The following is a 14,745-nucleotide window of genomic DNA, read 5'->3' as shown; positions in this document are numbered from 1 at the left end:
ATGTCGATAGTCCTTCCGCCATGTCCTTAAAGTCCACCTTTGATTGATTTCAGATTGGATTGTGTTTATGTTATCAGCGATTTCTGATCTTTCGGCTTGCAATTCACTTTTCAGGGCATTAAAGTCTTCAGCTAATGCAGTCTTCAGTTCTTCCCTTATTATTTTAGATATATCTTCCCTCGGGGATGATAGAATATCTGACTTGATTGCTTCGGCGGTCACAGGCAGAGGAGGGAGCTTCAGCAGTGGTCTCCACTCTGGAAGTGGAGAAGGCTGAGGTAGCAGAGGGTCCTGGTGGATTAACGTCTCTGCCAGGCACCTCAATGTGGAGTCAAGTCATGAAACGTCACCCCGCGAAAGTTGCTATTCACTCAAGAAACACTCAAGAAAAAGAAATCCGTTAATGTTGTTGGTACCGGAGCTGGGAGTAATATCAAGGTGATAGAGACGAAGCTGGTGAGTGTTTTTGCCACCAAGTTCACACCAGACCTAGACACTGACACTCTGTCTGGGTATCTTAAAGATAAACTTGGCCGTGATGTTATCTGTCAAAAGATTGGCTCTGTACACAGTAGATTTGGCTCATTTAAAATATCTGCTGAATGCAATGAGGTTGGAGAAATGTACAATCCGGAGCTCTGGCCTGAAGGGGCGCTTGGCTGGCACTATTATGAGCCGCGCAGGGGCTCTCTACAATTTATATATTGATGATTTTTCCAAGCAGCTGAAAGCCTGTAACACTGGGTGCATGACTGGCAATACCTTGGTGAACCATATTATGTATGCAGATGACCTTGTCATTCTTAGTCCCTATAGTGCTGGTCTCCAGCAGCTCCTTGATATATGTTCTGTGTATGGTGTGGAGCATGATATCATATACAGTGCTAGTAAGAGTGTTGTCATGTTGTCATGATCAGCAGAACCAAAGAGGTCAATCATCTAAAATGTCCTTATTTTAAATTGTCTGATAATAATCTGGTGGTAATCTGGTGAAATATCTTGGGCACTATATTACTGAACATATGACAGACGATGATGATATTTATAGGCAATGCCAAGCAAACACGCAAGTTTGGTATGTGTTCAGTTTGTGTGAAGATGTCTCTGTTCAGAGCATATTGTACAACACTCTATACTGCACACCTGTGGTCAAACTATAAAAAAGCAAGGTTACAGAGGCTTCAAGTGGCTTATAATGATGCCATGAGAATACTGCTAAAAAGACCTAGATGGAGTAGTGCAAGTGAAATGTTTGTGGCTGCAGGAGTCAGTACCTTTCCGGCTCTTCTAAGAAATCTTATGTATAAATGTATTTGCCACATTAATGACTATGATAATGTAATCATCAACAGTCTGACTAATATAAGATTCAGTGCCACATGCTACCAATCCCGGCTGTGGGACCACTGGTATTGCTGCCTTCTTTTAACACACTGACTTGTTCTATTTATGTAATTTTATTGTGTTTACTCTGTGTATTGTCTAGGGATTGTCTTTTACCTATTTGTCTTTGTCTGTTATGGACCCTGAGGCTGCAATAAAGTTTTGAATTCAATTGAATACCTGTAGCTTCAGTCCAGGTAGGCGAGGCTTGATTTTGGGCTGCTTGAAGTACTGTGCGTCGGAGGGGTTGCAGGCCTCGCCAGGTTATATCTATATTTACAGAGGTTTGTCACCATTCGGTCAGTATTCTTGACTTAATCTAAGTTTTAGTATGTTTAAGGTTGTTTTAGTGAGATTTATTGGTTTTTAAATGAACAAAGCCGTTTAAATGTCAAGTTCTGCAGGAGCTCCGAAAAAGACGTCTTACTCCATATCTTGCTCACTAGCGCCCCTTGTTTTATGTTTTGAGCTGTTGTTGAATGATTGTTGGGAATGTTAATAAATGCAGCTTACGCATTTGTATGATGCATGTTACGTATTTGTAAGTTGTCAAATATTGTTTATATTGTTAAAAAGATGTCATCCTTTTTTCGTTAATACATTTTCTTAAATAAAGACTTGTTTTAAAATTAAAAATTCTCTCTGTCTGTCTGTCTGTCTGTCTGTCTGTCTGTCTGTCTGTTTCTCTCTCTCTCTCGATTACAAGCAGTGTTAATAGATTTTTTTGGGGATAAGATGCATTGGGAACCTCAAAGTGTGCTTTATGTATCAAGGGGGGGGCAAGGCCTGGTACACATAGCAAGTACGGCACGGTGGCGCAGTGGTTAGTGCTGTTGCCTCACAGCAAGAAGGTCCTAGGTTAGAACCCCGGGGTTGTCCAACCTTGGGGGGGTCATCCCAGGTCCTTTCTGTGTTGAGTTTGCATGTTCATCCCATGTCAGCATGGGTTTTCTCCGGGTGCGCCAGTCTCCCCCACCATCAAAAAGACATGCATTTTAGGGTTTATACTCCTGTCTGTGCCCCTGGAGTGGCATGGATGAACTGGAGTGGCATGGAGAACTGGAGAGGCATGGCACGAACTGGAGAGGCATGGCAAGACGAACCACCCCGGGCGCTGCACAGCAGCTGCCCACTGCTCCTAGCTACACAGCTAGGATGGGTTAAATGCAGAGGAAGAATTTCCTCACAGGGATCAATAAAGTAATAAAATTAAAATTAAAATAAAGTAGAGTGGCGGCACGGTGGCGCAGTGGTTAGTGTGGTCACCTCACAGCAAGAAGGTCAAGGTCCTGGGTTCAAGCCCCGGGGTAGTCCAACCTTGGTGGGTCATCCTGGGTCGTCCTCTGTGTGGAGTTTGCATGTTCTCCCCATGTCTGCGTGGGTTTCATACGGGGGCTCCAGTTTCCTCCAACAGTCCAAAGACATGTAGGTCAGGTGAATTGGCCGTACTAAATTGTCCCTAGGAATGAATGTGTGTGTGTGTGTGTGTGTGTGTGTGTGTGTGTGGGCCCTGTGATGGCCTGGCAGCCTGTCCAGGGTGTCTCCCTACCTGCAACCCAATTACTGCTGGAATAGGCTCCAGCATCCCCATGACCCTGAGAGCAGGATAAGCGGTTAAGATAATGGATGGATGGACAAAGTAGAGTGGCAACTTTTCATTGTCAAATTGCACAGAAATATTTGACTGGGTTTAATTACCCAGTATGGAAGGAGTTTGCAAGTAGCATTTTGAGAAGAACAAATAAGTTAGGACTCAACACTGCTTTGTTTTTAATGGACAAGTCTGAGCACCGGAAAAGGGGAGATAAACGGCAAACACTCAATTGAGTGCAGATCTGTAGTAGTTTTATTATTGTTTTTATTTTCTATGCAGAGGGACTCCCCTAACCTAGCCACTGAGGATGCACAAGCCAGTGCATTCTTAGTACCGGTCCCAAGCCCGGACAAATGGGGAGGGTTGTGTCAGGAAGTGCATCCGACGTAAAATCTTTGCCAAATCAGATATGCGGATCATAAATAAGATTTTTATACCGGCTCGGTCAAGGCCCAGGTTACCAACGACCGCCACCGGTACTGCTAAACAGCAGGGTGCCGGTGGAAACTATGCTACTGTTGTGCGAAGGAGAAGGAGAGGGGGAAGGCATCTCCTGAGGCAGCTAGAGAGGAGGAAAGGTAGGAGTGTGGAGGTGAGAGTCGGAACTTTGAATGTTGGCACTATGACTGGTAAAGGGAGAGGGTAAAGGGAGAGAGCTGGCTGATATGATGGAAAGAAGAAAGGTAGGCATACTGTGTGTGCAAGAGACCAGTTAGAAGGGGAGTAAGGCCAGGAGTATTGGAAGTGGGTTCAAACTCTTCTACCATGGTGCAAATGGGAGGAGAAATGGGGTAGGGATAATTCCGAAAGAACAGTATTTCAAAAGTGTGCTGGAGATGAAGAGAGTGTCAGACAGAGTGATGAGTATGAAGCCGGAAAACGAGGATGTATTGCTGAATGTTATCAGCGCATATGCTCCGCAAGTTGGGTGTGAGATGGACGAAAAAGAAGAATTCTGGAGTGAGTTGGATGATGTGGTGGAGAGGGTACCCAAGGAGGAGAGAGTGGTGATTGGAGCGAACTTGAATGGACATGTTGGTGAAGGGAACAGAGGTGATGAGGAGGTGATGGGTAGGTATGGTGTCAAGGAGAGAAATGTGGAAGGACAGATGGTGGTGGATTTTGTGAAAAGGATGGAAATGGCTGTGGTGAATACATACTTCAAGAAGAGGGAGGAACACAGGGTGACGTACAAGAGTGGAGGAAAGTGCACACAGGTGGACTATATCTTATGTAAAAGGCGCGAACTGAAAGGGATTGGAGACTGCAAGGTCGTGACAGGGGAGAATGTAGCTAGACAGCATCGGATGGTGGTCTGTAGGATGACTTTGGAGACCAAGAAGAGGAAGCGAGTGAAGGCAGAGCTGAAGTTCGAATGGTGGAAGTTGGAGAAGGAAGACTGTTGTGTGGAGTTCAGGCAGGAGTTAAGACAGGCACTGGGTGGTAGTGAAGAGTTGCCGGATGGCTGGGCAACCACTGCAGAAATAGTGAGGGAGACAGCTAGGAAAGTACTTGGTGCGTCATCAGGACAGAGGAGGGAAGACAAGGAGACTTGGTGGTGGAATGAGGAAGTACAGCAAATTATAAAGAGGAAGAGGTTGCAAAGAAGAAGTGGGATAGTCAGAGAGATGAAGAAAGTAGACAGGAGTACAAGGAGATGCAGCGTGAAGCGAAGACAGAGGTGGCAAAGGCAAAGAACATAAAAGGTGTATGGTGAGTTGTATGACAGGTTAGACACTAAGGAAGGAGAAAAGGACTAGAAAAAGGGACAGAGCTGCAAAGGATGTGCAGCAAGTTAGGGTGATCAAGGATAGAGATAGAAATGTGCTGACAAGCGAGGAGAGTGTGCTGAGAAGGTGAAAGGAGTACTTTGAGGGGCTGATGGTTGGATGATATAGGGATAGTGAATCAGGAAGTGTGGTGGATTAGCAAGGAGGAAGTGAGGGCAGCTATGAAGAGGATGAAGACTGGAAAGGTAGTTGGTCCTGATGACATACCTGTGGAGGTATGGAGATGTTTAGGAGAGATGGCAGTGGGGTTTTTAACTAGATTGTTTAACAAAATCTTGGAAAGTGAGAGGATGCCCGAGGAGTGGAGAAGAAGCATACTGGTACTGATTTTCGGGAACAAGGGCGATGTGCAGAACTGTAGCAACTACAGAGGTATAAAGTTGATCAGCCACAGCATGAAGGTATGGGAAAGAGTAGTAGAAGCTAGGTTAAGAGGAGAGGTGACGATTAGCGAGCATCAGTATGGTTTCATGCCACGAAAGAGCACCACAGATGCAATGTTTGCTTTGAGAATGTTGATTGAGAAGTATAGAGAAGGCCAGAGGGAGTTACATTGTATCTTTGTAGATTTAGAGAAAGCATACGACAGGGTGCCAAGAGAGGAGGTGTGGTATTGTATGAGGAAGTCAGGAGTTGCAGAGACAAACACAAGCCGACTCCGCCCCCCTCCCAAAGACAGCGCTGCCAATTATTGCTGCTTCGCCGAGTTCGGACATAGTCGGATCCGGCGAGACTGGGGCGTGAACTCCGGTGCCCCGTGGGCAACTGCATCGACACAAAGCCGATGCCTAGACCGCTACACCACCGCGGACCCTTGGACCGCCAGTCAGTTTTAACCTGTTTCATGGTGTTGAGGCTAGCACACAGCTAACGTTAGTGCAAGCTAGGTGTCACATACTAGTGCTAGCTGGCTAACATAAGCAACAGCCAGCACTTTGTTTACGCTGTATAAGGATATTTTGAGATGGCAACTAAATTCACTTACTCGCACATCCATTCGAAGTCAGAGAGTGGTCTCGACTTCTTGCAAATGGAATGCACAGTCCTAAACATGTTCTGCATTCTCATGCTGGTCTGCTCGGACATGGCTATTAGCGCCTTTATGGAGGATGTTGCGAGGACAGGCTCCGATTGAGCCCGAGAGGCATTCATACAGGTAATGTGACCTCTGGAGGTCTCATGTTCCTTGATGTTTTCTGCCTTCATAGTCTTGTTACCGATGACAAATGAATTGCTACGGTTTTTGGCATCCTGGCGACAAATGGAGCAACTCATTATCACGGTCTGTACATTATACTCCAGCCAGCCTCTCGCAGCTCCTTTATCGTTATACCTCCACTTTTCACTAAACTTTCTTTTGTTCGGTTTGGTGGTGATGGTGGCTTCTTCCTCCTCTTCGGGGCATGGTTGTCTTTTTGATGGTGGTTTTGCGCCTTCTAAATATCGCCACGTAACTGGTGTTGCTCGCTAACATTAGTTAGAATAATAGAGTAGGCTAGTACCGAGTTTGACGGGTGCTGCTGTCGTTGTTCCTCTCGAGTGTGTGTGTAATGTTACCCGCCAGTAGCGTCTAGCAACATTCTAATGCACTTTGATTGATTAGATTCTGTTATTGTTGTTGTTATGTTATTGTTCTAATGCTCTTTGGTTGGTTAATTTCTGTTATTGTTGTTGCTATGTTATTGCTGTTGTTAAGGAGAGAGAGAGAGAGAGCGAGAGCGATGGGGGGATTAAGTGGTTGGATTTCACTTTTTTGTTACTCGCCATGTGGCGGGTAGGCTTCTGAGATCTACTCGCCAATCAGAAAATCTACTCACATTTGGCGGGTGGCGAATGTTAATTTCGGACCCTGCATATCCAACGTCCCACCCACAGACACGGCCAATTGTGTCTGTAAGGATGCCCGACCAAGCCGGAGGTAACACGGGGATTTGAACCGGCGATCCCCGTGTTGATAGGCAACAGATAGACCACTACGCTACCCGGACGCCCGGGAAATCCTGTTTTTAACTGGAATGGGCCTTTAATAATTACAGAGCACTAATTACAGAGCACATACAGGTTGTACTACTGTCCGTAAACCATGTGTATGGTGACATGGTGACAGATATACTGCTCCTCTGCAGAAACAGCACATTTAGGTTGTACTACTGTCCGTAAACCATGAGCATGGTTACATGGTGACAGATACACCGTTCCTTTGCAGAAATAGGGAGATGGCGGCGCAAACTCACGTTTGCAGCGGCTTCACCCAGTACTGACTATGCAGTGTCTTTGTCCAGTTTGTGTCATTTGTGAAGTTTTTATTTTGATGTTAAGATTTTTTTCCCGTTAAATGGCTGGGAGAGCTAGCATTGGATCGGCTGGGACAGCTTGGTCTGCCGCATCCGGTGGGCCCAAAGACCATGGCGTTGCCTGGAGCTGCGCATGAAAAGGAAGCACTGAGGGCGGTCTGACAGGATGCGGAAGCAGGGCAGGCTAAGCTAACTGCTAGCCTATGCAGACTGGCAATTCCGGTAACACTGAGGGCGGTCTGGCGGCGGCCTTGCCTAGCGTTGACTGTGTTTTAGTGTCATTGTGTGGAGTGCAGTGAGATGGTGTTGGATCAGCTGAGGGAGCCTGGTCTGCTGTATCCGGTAGGCCCGGGGACCATGGCCCTGCCTGGAGCTGCACCCGAAGTGGGACAGGATAAGCTAACTGCTAGCCCAAGCTAACTGCTAGCCCATGCAGACCAGGAGTTCTGACAGTCATCCTGGCTGGCGTTCGCTCTCTGGACGGGGATTTTTTGGACTGTGTTGCACTGAGTGGACTATGTTGTTAACTGTTTGTGTGTTGTTGTTTTTGGAAGTTTTGGATGTGTGTTTTTATCTTGTGTGTTGCACTGCTGTGGGCTGGGGGAAACAAAATTTTGTTTCTTTTGTGTACGCAAGTACATGAAAGAAATGACAATAAGTTGTTCCTGATTCCTGATTTCTCAGCTTTCTGAATCAGCCTTAATGGTGGTTCAACAGATGTAAAGGTTTCTCTCAGGCTAGAATTGTGGTAAAACAAATGACACCTACCAGGACAATGACCCAGACAGAGTAGTATATGAACAACAGGAGGCTGAAGCCCACCAGACTCATACCAACTGCTTGATCCGTCAGAGTAGCCTAAAAACAAAGACGTTCTGATAAGACAAACTTACTAAGATGATTTAAGCACACAAAACCATGCATACAATTACTGAACAGGTCAAGTTAGTCAACATTGTAGTAAGAGAACATGGAGACTTGGAGAAAGGGTAAACTATTGGGGCTAACGTCTCACAGTCTCGCAGCTGAGCTGTTTGTGTTGAAGCCACATCTTATCAATTCAGCGCAGTAGCACAGCTTCTTGCTGCGAGTGGTAGTCATCAGAGCTTTCAACATATATCTTAATACCGAAGACTTGACACCAACAAATCTAGAGGAGAAGTTGGGTATTTTTTCCTCCAGATGACTTTCTAATTAACACATTTACACTTGTTGTTGGACGTGAATGTGGCGAATTATCTGATGAATTATCAATATGAAACCATCTTTACCACGGTCTTAAGACGGCGGCTGAAGATGCTGGATGTGAATATGTGATGAGTTATAAATATAAAACCGTTTTTACTATGGTCTGAAGAGGCTAACGGCGGCTGTAGATGTTGGATGTGAATATGTAATGAGTTATCAATATAAAACCGTCTTTACTATGCTCTGAAGAGGCTAACGGCGGCTGTAGATGTTGGATGTGAATATGTGATGAATTATCTGATGAATTATCAATATGAAACCATCTTTACTACGGTCTGAAGACGCTGACGTCGGCTGAGGATGTTGGATGTAAACGTGTGATGAATTATCAATATTGTAAAGTGTATGGATAAGTAGACAGGCTGGCCGCTGGCACGCGGGTCTGACCCTTTAGTCGAGCGGTTAGCGATGCCTCCTGCGGTGCGGGCGATACAGGTTCGCTTCCCGGCCGCGGCAGTTCCTGTGGTTGCGTTGTCCCCCGAATTCGCTACATTGGTGTCAGAAGTGGGATGGAGCGACCGTAAGGCCATCGGAAGCGTATGCGCCCTGACGCGTGAAGGAGCTGAAATGCTTAAGCGCGGGGACGCGCTTCCCGAAGGAGGGGGGTAGTGTAACGTGCATGGATAAGAAGACACGCTGGCCGCTGGCTCGCGGGTCTGACCCTTTAGTCGAGCGGTTAGCGATGCCTCCTGCGGTGCGGGCGATACGGGTTCGCTTCCCGGCCGCGGCAGTTCCTGTGGTTGCGTTGTCCCCCGAATTCGCTACATTGGTGTCAGAAGTGGGATGGAGCGACCGTAAGACCATCGGAAGCGTATGCGCCCTGACGCGTGAAGGAGCTGAAATGCTTAAGCGCGGGGACGCGCTTCCCGAAGGAGGGGGGTAGTGTAACGTGCATGGATAAGAAGACACGCTGGCCGCTGGCTCGCGGGTCTGACCCTTTAGTCGAGCGGTTAGCGATGTCTCCTGCGGTGCGGGCGATACGGGTTCGCTTCCCGGCCGCGGTAGTTCCTGTGGTTGCGTTGTCCCCCGAATTCGGTACAATATTATACCATCTTTACCACGGTCTTAAGACGGCGGCTAAAGATGCTGGATGTGAATATGTGATGAGTTATCAATATGAAACCATCTTTACTACGGTCTGAAGAGGCTAACGGCGGCTGTAGATGTTGGCTGTGAATATCTAATGAATTTCACTATGAAACCATCTTTACTACAATCTGACGAGACTAACGTCGGCTGAAGATGTTGGCTGTGTACGTGTGAGGAATTATCTACTGAATTATCAATATGAAACTGTGGTGGACACGTATTGGGGGTAGAATTCACCCCAGGAACTAAGGGTTAAGTCAGGGTTGCCCTGGCAGGTTAACGCAGGGTTAAGTTATGGTTGTTCAGCCAGTTTTCTGGTTATTCTTGCCGCCTCCGCTCAGTCGAGCTGTGGTTTTGTTGTCTCTCTGATTTACCGTTGATTAAAGAAAGTTGCCTACACGGCTACAGTGTGAACCTACGGTCTTCTCCGTTCCTTCGGCTTTACACTGGTGACCCCGACGTCGGTTTTCGGATAAGTTTTCTGAAACCACACACATTATGGCTACGAACGCCGTTGCAATTAAACTGCCGGAGTTTTGGGAGTCTTCCGCGGCTACATGGTTCGCGCAGGCTGAGGCACAGTTCGCGCTCAGAGACATAACAGCAGACGAGACCAGGTGCTACTACGTAGTGGCAGCGCTGTGGTGCGCTACGGCTTCCAGGATAAGCGGTTTCATAACCAACCCACCGGCCGATGGTAAATACGCCGCACTTAAAAATCTCCTTGAAACTTTTGAACTGTGAACAACGGAGAGAGCACGTCGCCTCTTCGCAATTCAGGGCTTGGGAGATGGCAAACCATCGGAGCTAATGAGCAGGATGTTAAACCTACTGGGTCAAGAAAAGCCATGTTTCCTGTTTATGGAGCTGTTTCTGCGCAACATGCCGCCCCACGTCCAAACTGCGCTCGCTAACTCCACCATCACTGATCCCCGTGAGCTGGCAAAGGAGGCTGACCGATTCTTCGTCGCTACACAACGTTCCTCCCATGCCGAGGTGCTGGCTCCTACCTTCACTGGCCCCCCGCCGACATCGCGGGCGTGGCCCGACGGTGGCGCCACAGCGTCAGACCGGTACAAGCCGTCTGGACTCTGTATGTACCACGCTCGATTTGGTGCGAAAGCTAAACGGTGCCGTTCCCCCTGCAACTACAGGCCGACGGGAAACGAGAGGGCCAACACTCAGTAGTGGCCATGAGTGTTGGCGATACGAGCAGGCTACTCTTCATCCTCGACACCATCTCTGGTCGGCGATTTCTCTGTGACACGGGCGCACAGAGAAGCGTGCTCCCTGCTACTGACGTCGACATCATGGGCGGGGAGCGGGGCCCCCAGTTGGCGACGGCTGACGGCAGCCCTATCCACACCTACGGCGTGCGGTCTGTAGAACTGTGTTTTGGTGGACAACGTTTCACGTGGGAGTTCGCCATGGCCAATGTAACGCTTCCCCTCCTCGGAGCTGAGTTTTTGTGCGCTTACGGTTTGCTAGTGGACATTCAGAACAGCCGTCTGGTCGACGCCTTAACCTTCTCCTCCTTCGCATGTACGCGGGGGGAAGCGGCCTATGCAGGTCTAGCCAACTCTCTCTCAGAGGCAGACAAGTTCAGCCGCCTCCTCGCTGAGTTCCCTGACCTCACCCAGCCTACCTTCTCTGCACCCAGCGCTAAGCATGGGGTGGAGCATCACATTGCTACGAAGGGGCCCCCGGTCTACGCCAGAGCCAGGCGTCTCGATCCCGCCAAACTCGCCATTGCCAAGTCTGAGTTCGAGCACCTGGAACACATGGGGATCATCCGCCGCTCTGACAGCCCGTGGGCGTCCCCACTCCACATCGTCACTAAGCCTGATGGAGGTTGGCGCCCATGCGGGGACTACCGCCGACTAAATGACGCCACCACGCCCGACCGCTATCCTGTCCCGCATATCCAGGACTTTTCTGCAAACCTGTCTGGCAAACGCGTCTTCTCAAAAGTCGACCTGGTCCGTGGTTATCATCAAGTTCCCGTGCACCCCTCGGACATCCCCAAGACAGCGGTGACTACCCCATTCGGCCTATTTGAATTCCTACGAATGCCATTTGGACTCAAAAACGCGGCCCAGTCCTTTCAGCGGCTGATGGATTCAGTGCTCTGTGGCCTTCCTTTCATCTTCGTCTATTTGGACGACATACTCATCGCCAGCGCCTCCGAGGAAGAACACCTGTCCCATCTTCACGCCCTCTTCACACGCCTCAGCCAGCATGGGTTGATCGTCAACCCGGCGAAGTGCCGGTTCGGGCTGACGGCCATTGATTTCCTCGGGCACCGCATCACTGGGGACGGGGCGGTCCCCCTGCCCTCAAAGGTGGAAGCGGTGGCGGCCTTTCCGCGCCCCCAAACAGCTCGTGCGCTCAGGGAGTTCATCGGGATGGTGACATTCTACCACCGCTTCATTCCCCGAGCCGCCTTTATCATCCGGCCACTGTACGAGGCGCTGAAAGGCAAGTCCCCCAACCAGGCGGTCGACTGGACAGCAGAGCGGGACCGTGCATTCACCAAGACTAAAGCTGCGCTCTCCCAGGCTACCCTGCTAGCGCATCCGTCACCTACAGCGCCTATTTCCATAACCACGGATGCATCGGACTATGCTGTTGGTGCGGTTCACGAGCAGTGGGTGGGGGGGGGCTTGGCAGCCTTTGGCCTTTTTCAGTCGCCAGCTTACACCCCGAGAGCGCAAGTATAGTACTTTTGACAGGGAACTCCTCGGTCTCTGGCTCGCCGTCCGGCATTTCCGGTTCCTGCTAGAGGGCCGCGAGTTTACTGCGTACGTGGACCACAAGCCCCTCACGTTTGCCATGTCCAAGACGGCCGAGCCATGGTCCGCTCGCCAGCAGCGACAACTCTCCTACATTTCGGAATCCACTACCGACATCCAGCACGTCGCTGGTAAGTCTAACCAGGTAGTTGACTGCCTCTTTAGGGCAGTGATTGGAGCGGTCCACCTAGGCCTGGACTATGCACAGATGGCCGCTGACCAGGCCACGGACCCGAGCATCCTCCGTCTCCGGACCTCCGACACGGGGCTCCGCCTGCAGGACGTTCCTTTCAGCGACACAGGTGTCACCCGCCTGTGTGACGTCTCCACAGGACAGCCCAGGCCCATCGTCCCGGACAGCTGGAGATGCCCCGTGTTTGAAGCTGTGCACGGCCTCTCTCATCCAGGCGGTAAGCCATCCATGCGCCTGACCTCTGCTAAGTTTGTGTGGGAGGGACTTAAGAGAGACGTGAAAGCGTGGGCCGACTCGTGTGTTGCCTGTCAGCGGGCTAAGATACACCGCCACATTAAGGCGCCCCTGGAACGCTTCGCAGTGCCGCAGAGACGATTTGACCATGTCCACGTCGACCTGGTTGGTCCCCTACCCCCCTCCCATGGGTTAGCCTACCTCTTCACTGTGGTGGACAGGACTACGCGCTGGCCTGAAGCTGTTCCCCTGACATCCACGACGTCTGCTGATGTGGCCCAGGCTTTTATTGGGTCGTGGGTCTCACGTTTTGGTACGCCTTCCGACTGCTGTGGGTGAGGCTCTGGGCGTCAAGCTTCACCGCACTACCGCCTACCACCCTAAGGCGAACGGCCTATGTGAGCGCTTCCACCGGTCCATGAAGGCTGCGCTTCGGGCTACTCTCAAGGACTGCAACTGGGTCGACAAGCTCCCATGGGTCATGCTGGGCCTGCGGACCGCCCCGAAGGAAGACTTACAAGCCTCCTCTGCGGAGCTGGTGTACGGCACGCCGCTGCGAGTCCCAGGCGATTTCATGCCCAACGCAACGCGTCCCTGGTCAGCTGTGGACCAACGAGCCTCCTTGCTGGACGGAGTCAGAGCTTTCACACCCGTCCCTACCGCCCAACATGGCGCTCCGGTGTCCCAGGTGCCCCCAGGTCTGCAGTCAGCGGACTACGGGTTCATCCATCAGGACGCACACCGCCCCCCTCTGCAACCCCCTTATGACGGCCCCTTCCGTGTCCTGGAACGGGGAACTAAGCACCTGGTGGTGGATTTTGGGGGCACGGCCGAACATGTTTCAGTGGACCGAGTTAAACCCGCACACCTGGACTTGACGCAGCCGTTGGAGTTAGCCCAACCTCCTCGTCGCAGTCGTCCCCCGGCTCCGCCTCCTCCCCCCGTGGAGGCCCGCGTTGCCTCTTCTGCTCCTCAGGCCGACCGCCACAGGCCCGCGTCAATGCCTCCCAGAGACACTCCGGCCCCTGTTACCCGGAGCCGCCTGCCTGACTTCGATTACTACGGCGAATTCTAGGGGGGCTCATGTGGTGGACACGTATTGGGGATAGAATTCACCCCAGGAACTAAGGGTTAAGTCAGGGTTGCCCTGGCAGGTTAACGCAGGGTTCAGTTATGGTTGTTCAGCCAGTTTTCTGATTATTCTTGCCGCCTCCGCTGAGTCAAGCTGTGGTTTTGTTGTCTCTCTGATTTACCGTTGATTAAAGAAAGTTGCCTACACGGCTAAAGTGTGAACCTACGGTCTTCTCCGTTCCTTCGGCTCTACAAAACCATCTTTACTACGGTCTGAAGAGGCTAAGGGTGGCTGAAGATGTTGGATGTGAATATGTGATGAAATATCTGATGAATTATCAATAGTAAACCATCTTTACTACGGTCTGAAGAAGCTAACGTCGCCTGAGGATGTTGGATGTAAACGTGTGAGGAATTATCAATATTATACCATCTTTACCACGGTCTTAAGACGGCGACTAAAGCTGTTGGATGTGAATATGTAATGAGTTATCAATATAAAACCGTCTTTACTACGGTCTGAAGAGGCTAACGGCAGCTGTAGATGTTGGACGTGAATATCTGATGAATTATCTGATAAATTATCAATATGAAACTGTAGTGGTTATGGGGCTACATAATTCCCCTTATTGAGCTAGTAGGAACGTTAGTTTACAGCTGCTGTTTCCTCGATTCGGGTTTACAGTGACACACTTCCGCTGCGCGGGTTTTTTGTTGTTGTAATGGTGGAAGGAAGAAATGGTGCACGTTGTGTAGCCGAAAGAGAAAGTTGTCACGACTCCTGCTTGAGCTCCTCTACACTGGTGACCCCGACGTTTGTCTCTTGGTAGTTATCAGAGACAATCTTTCGAACGAACATGGTTGACGAAATCAACGCGGTTTCTCTCAAATTACCAGAGTTCTGGGAGTCATCGGCAACGACATGGTTCGCCCAGGCGGAAGCGTAGTTTGCTATCCGCAAAATAACGGATGATGCTACTAAATACTACTACGTGGTATCGGCGCTCGGGTGTTCGACTCCAACTAGAGTGGTGAGTCTCCTTACAAATCCTCCGGC

The 14,745-nt window shown here is 49.9% G+C and overlaps 1 protein-coding gene across 1 annotated transcript in view; it reads right to left on the bottom strand.

The window, feature by feature from the left end:
* Positions 1–14,745, bottom strand: part of dpm2 (dolichyl-phosphate mannosyltransferase subunit 2, regulatory) — a 60,507-nt gene that overhangs the window by 36,392 nt on the left and 9,370 nt on the right. Inside the window, exon 2 of the mRNA XM_056291090.1 lies at positions 7,830–7,919. Coding sequence (XP_056147065.1) covers positions 7,830–7,919 — 90 coding nt within the window. The remainder of the gene's footprint in view (positions 1–7,829; positions 7,920–14,745) is intronic.

Source organism: Lampris incognitus, chromosome 12 (assembly GCF_029633865.1).
Source record: "Lampris incognitus isolate fLamInc1 chromosome 12, fLamInc1.hap2, whole genome shotgun sequence".
NCBI lineage: Eukaryota > Metazoa > Chordata > Actinopteri > Lampriformes > Lampridae > Lampris > Lampris incognitus.
The sequence above is the reverse complement of the archived record's forward strand: the minus strand, read 5'-3'. Positions and strand labels throughout refer to the sequence as shown.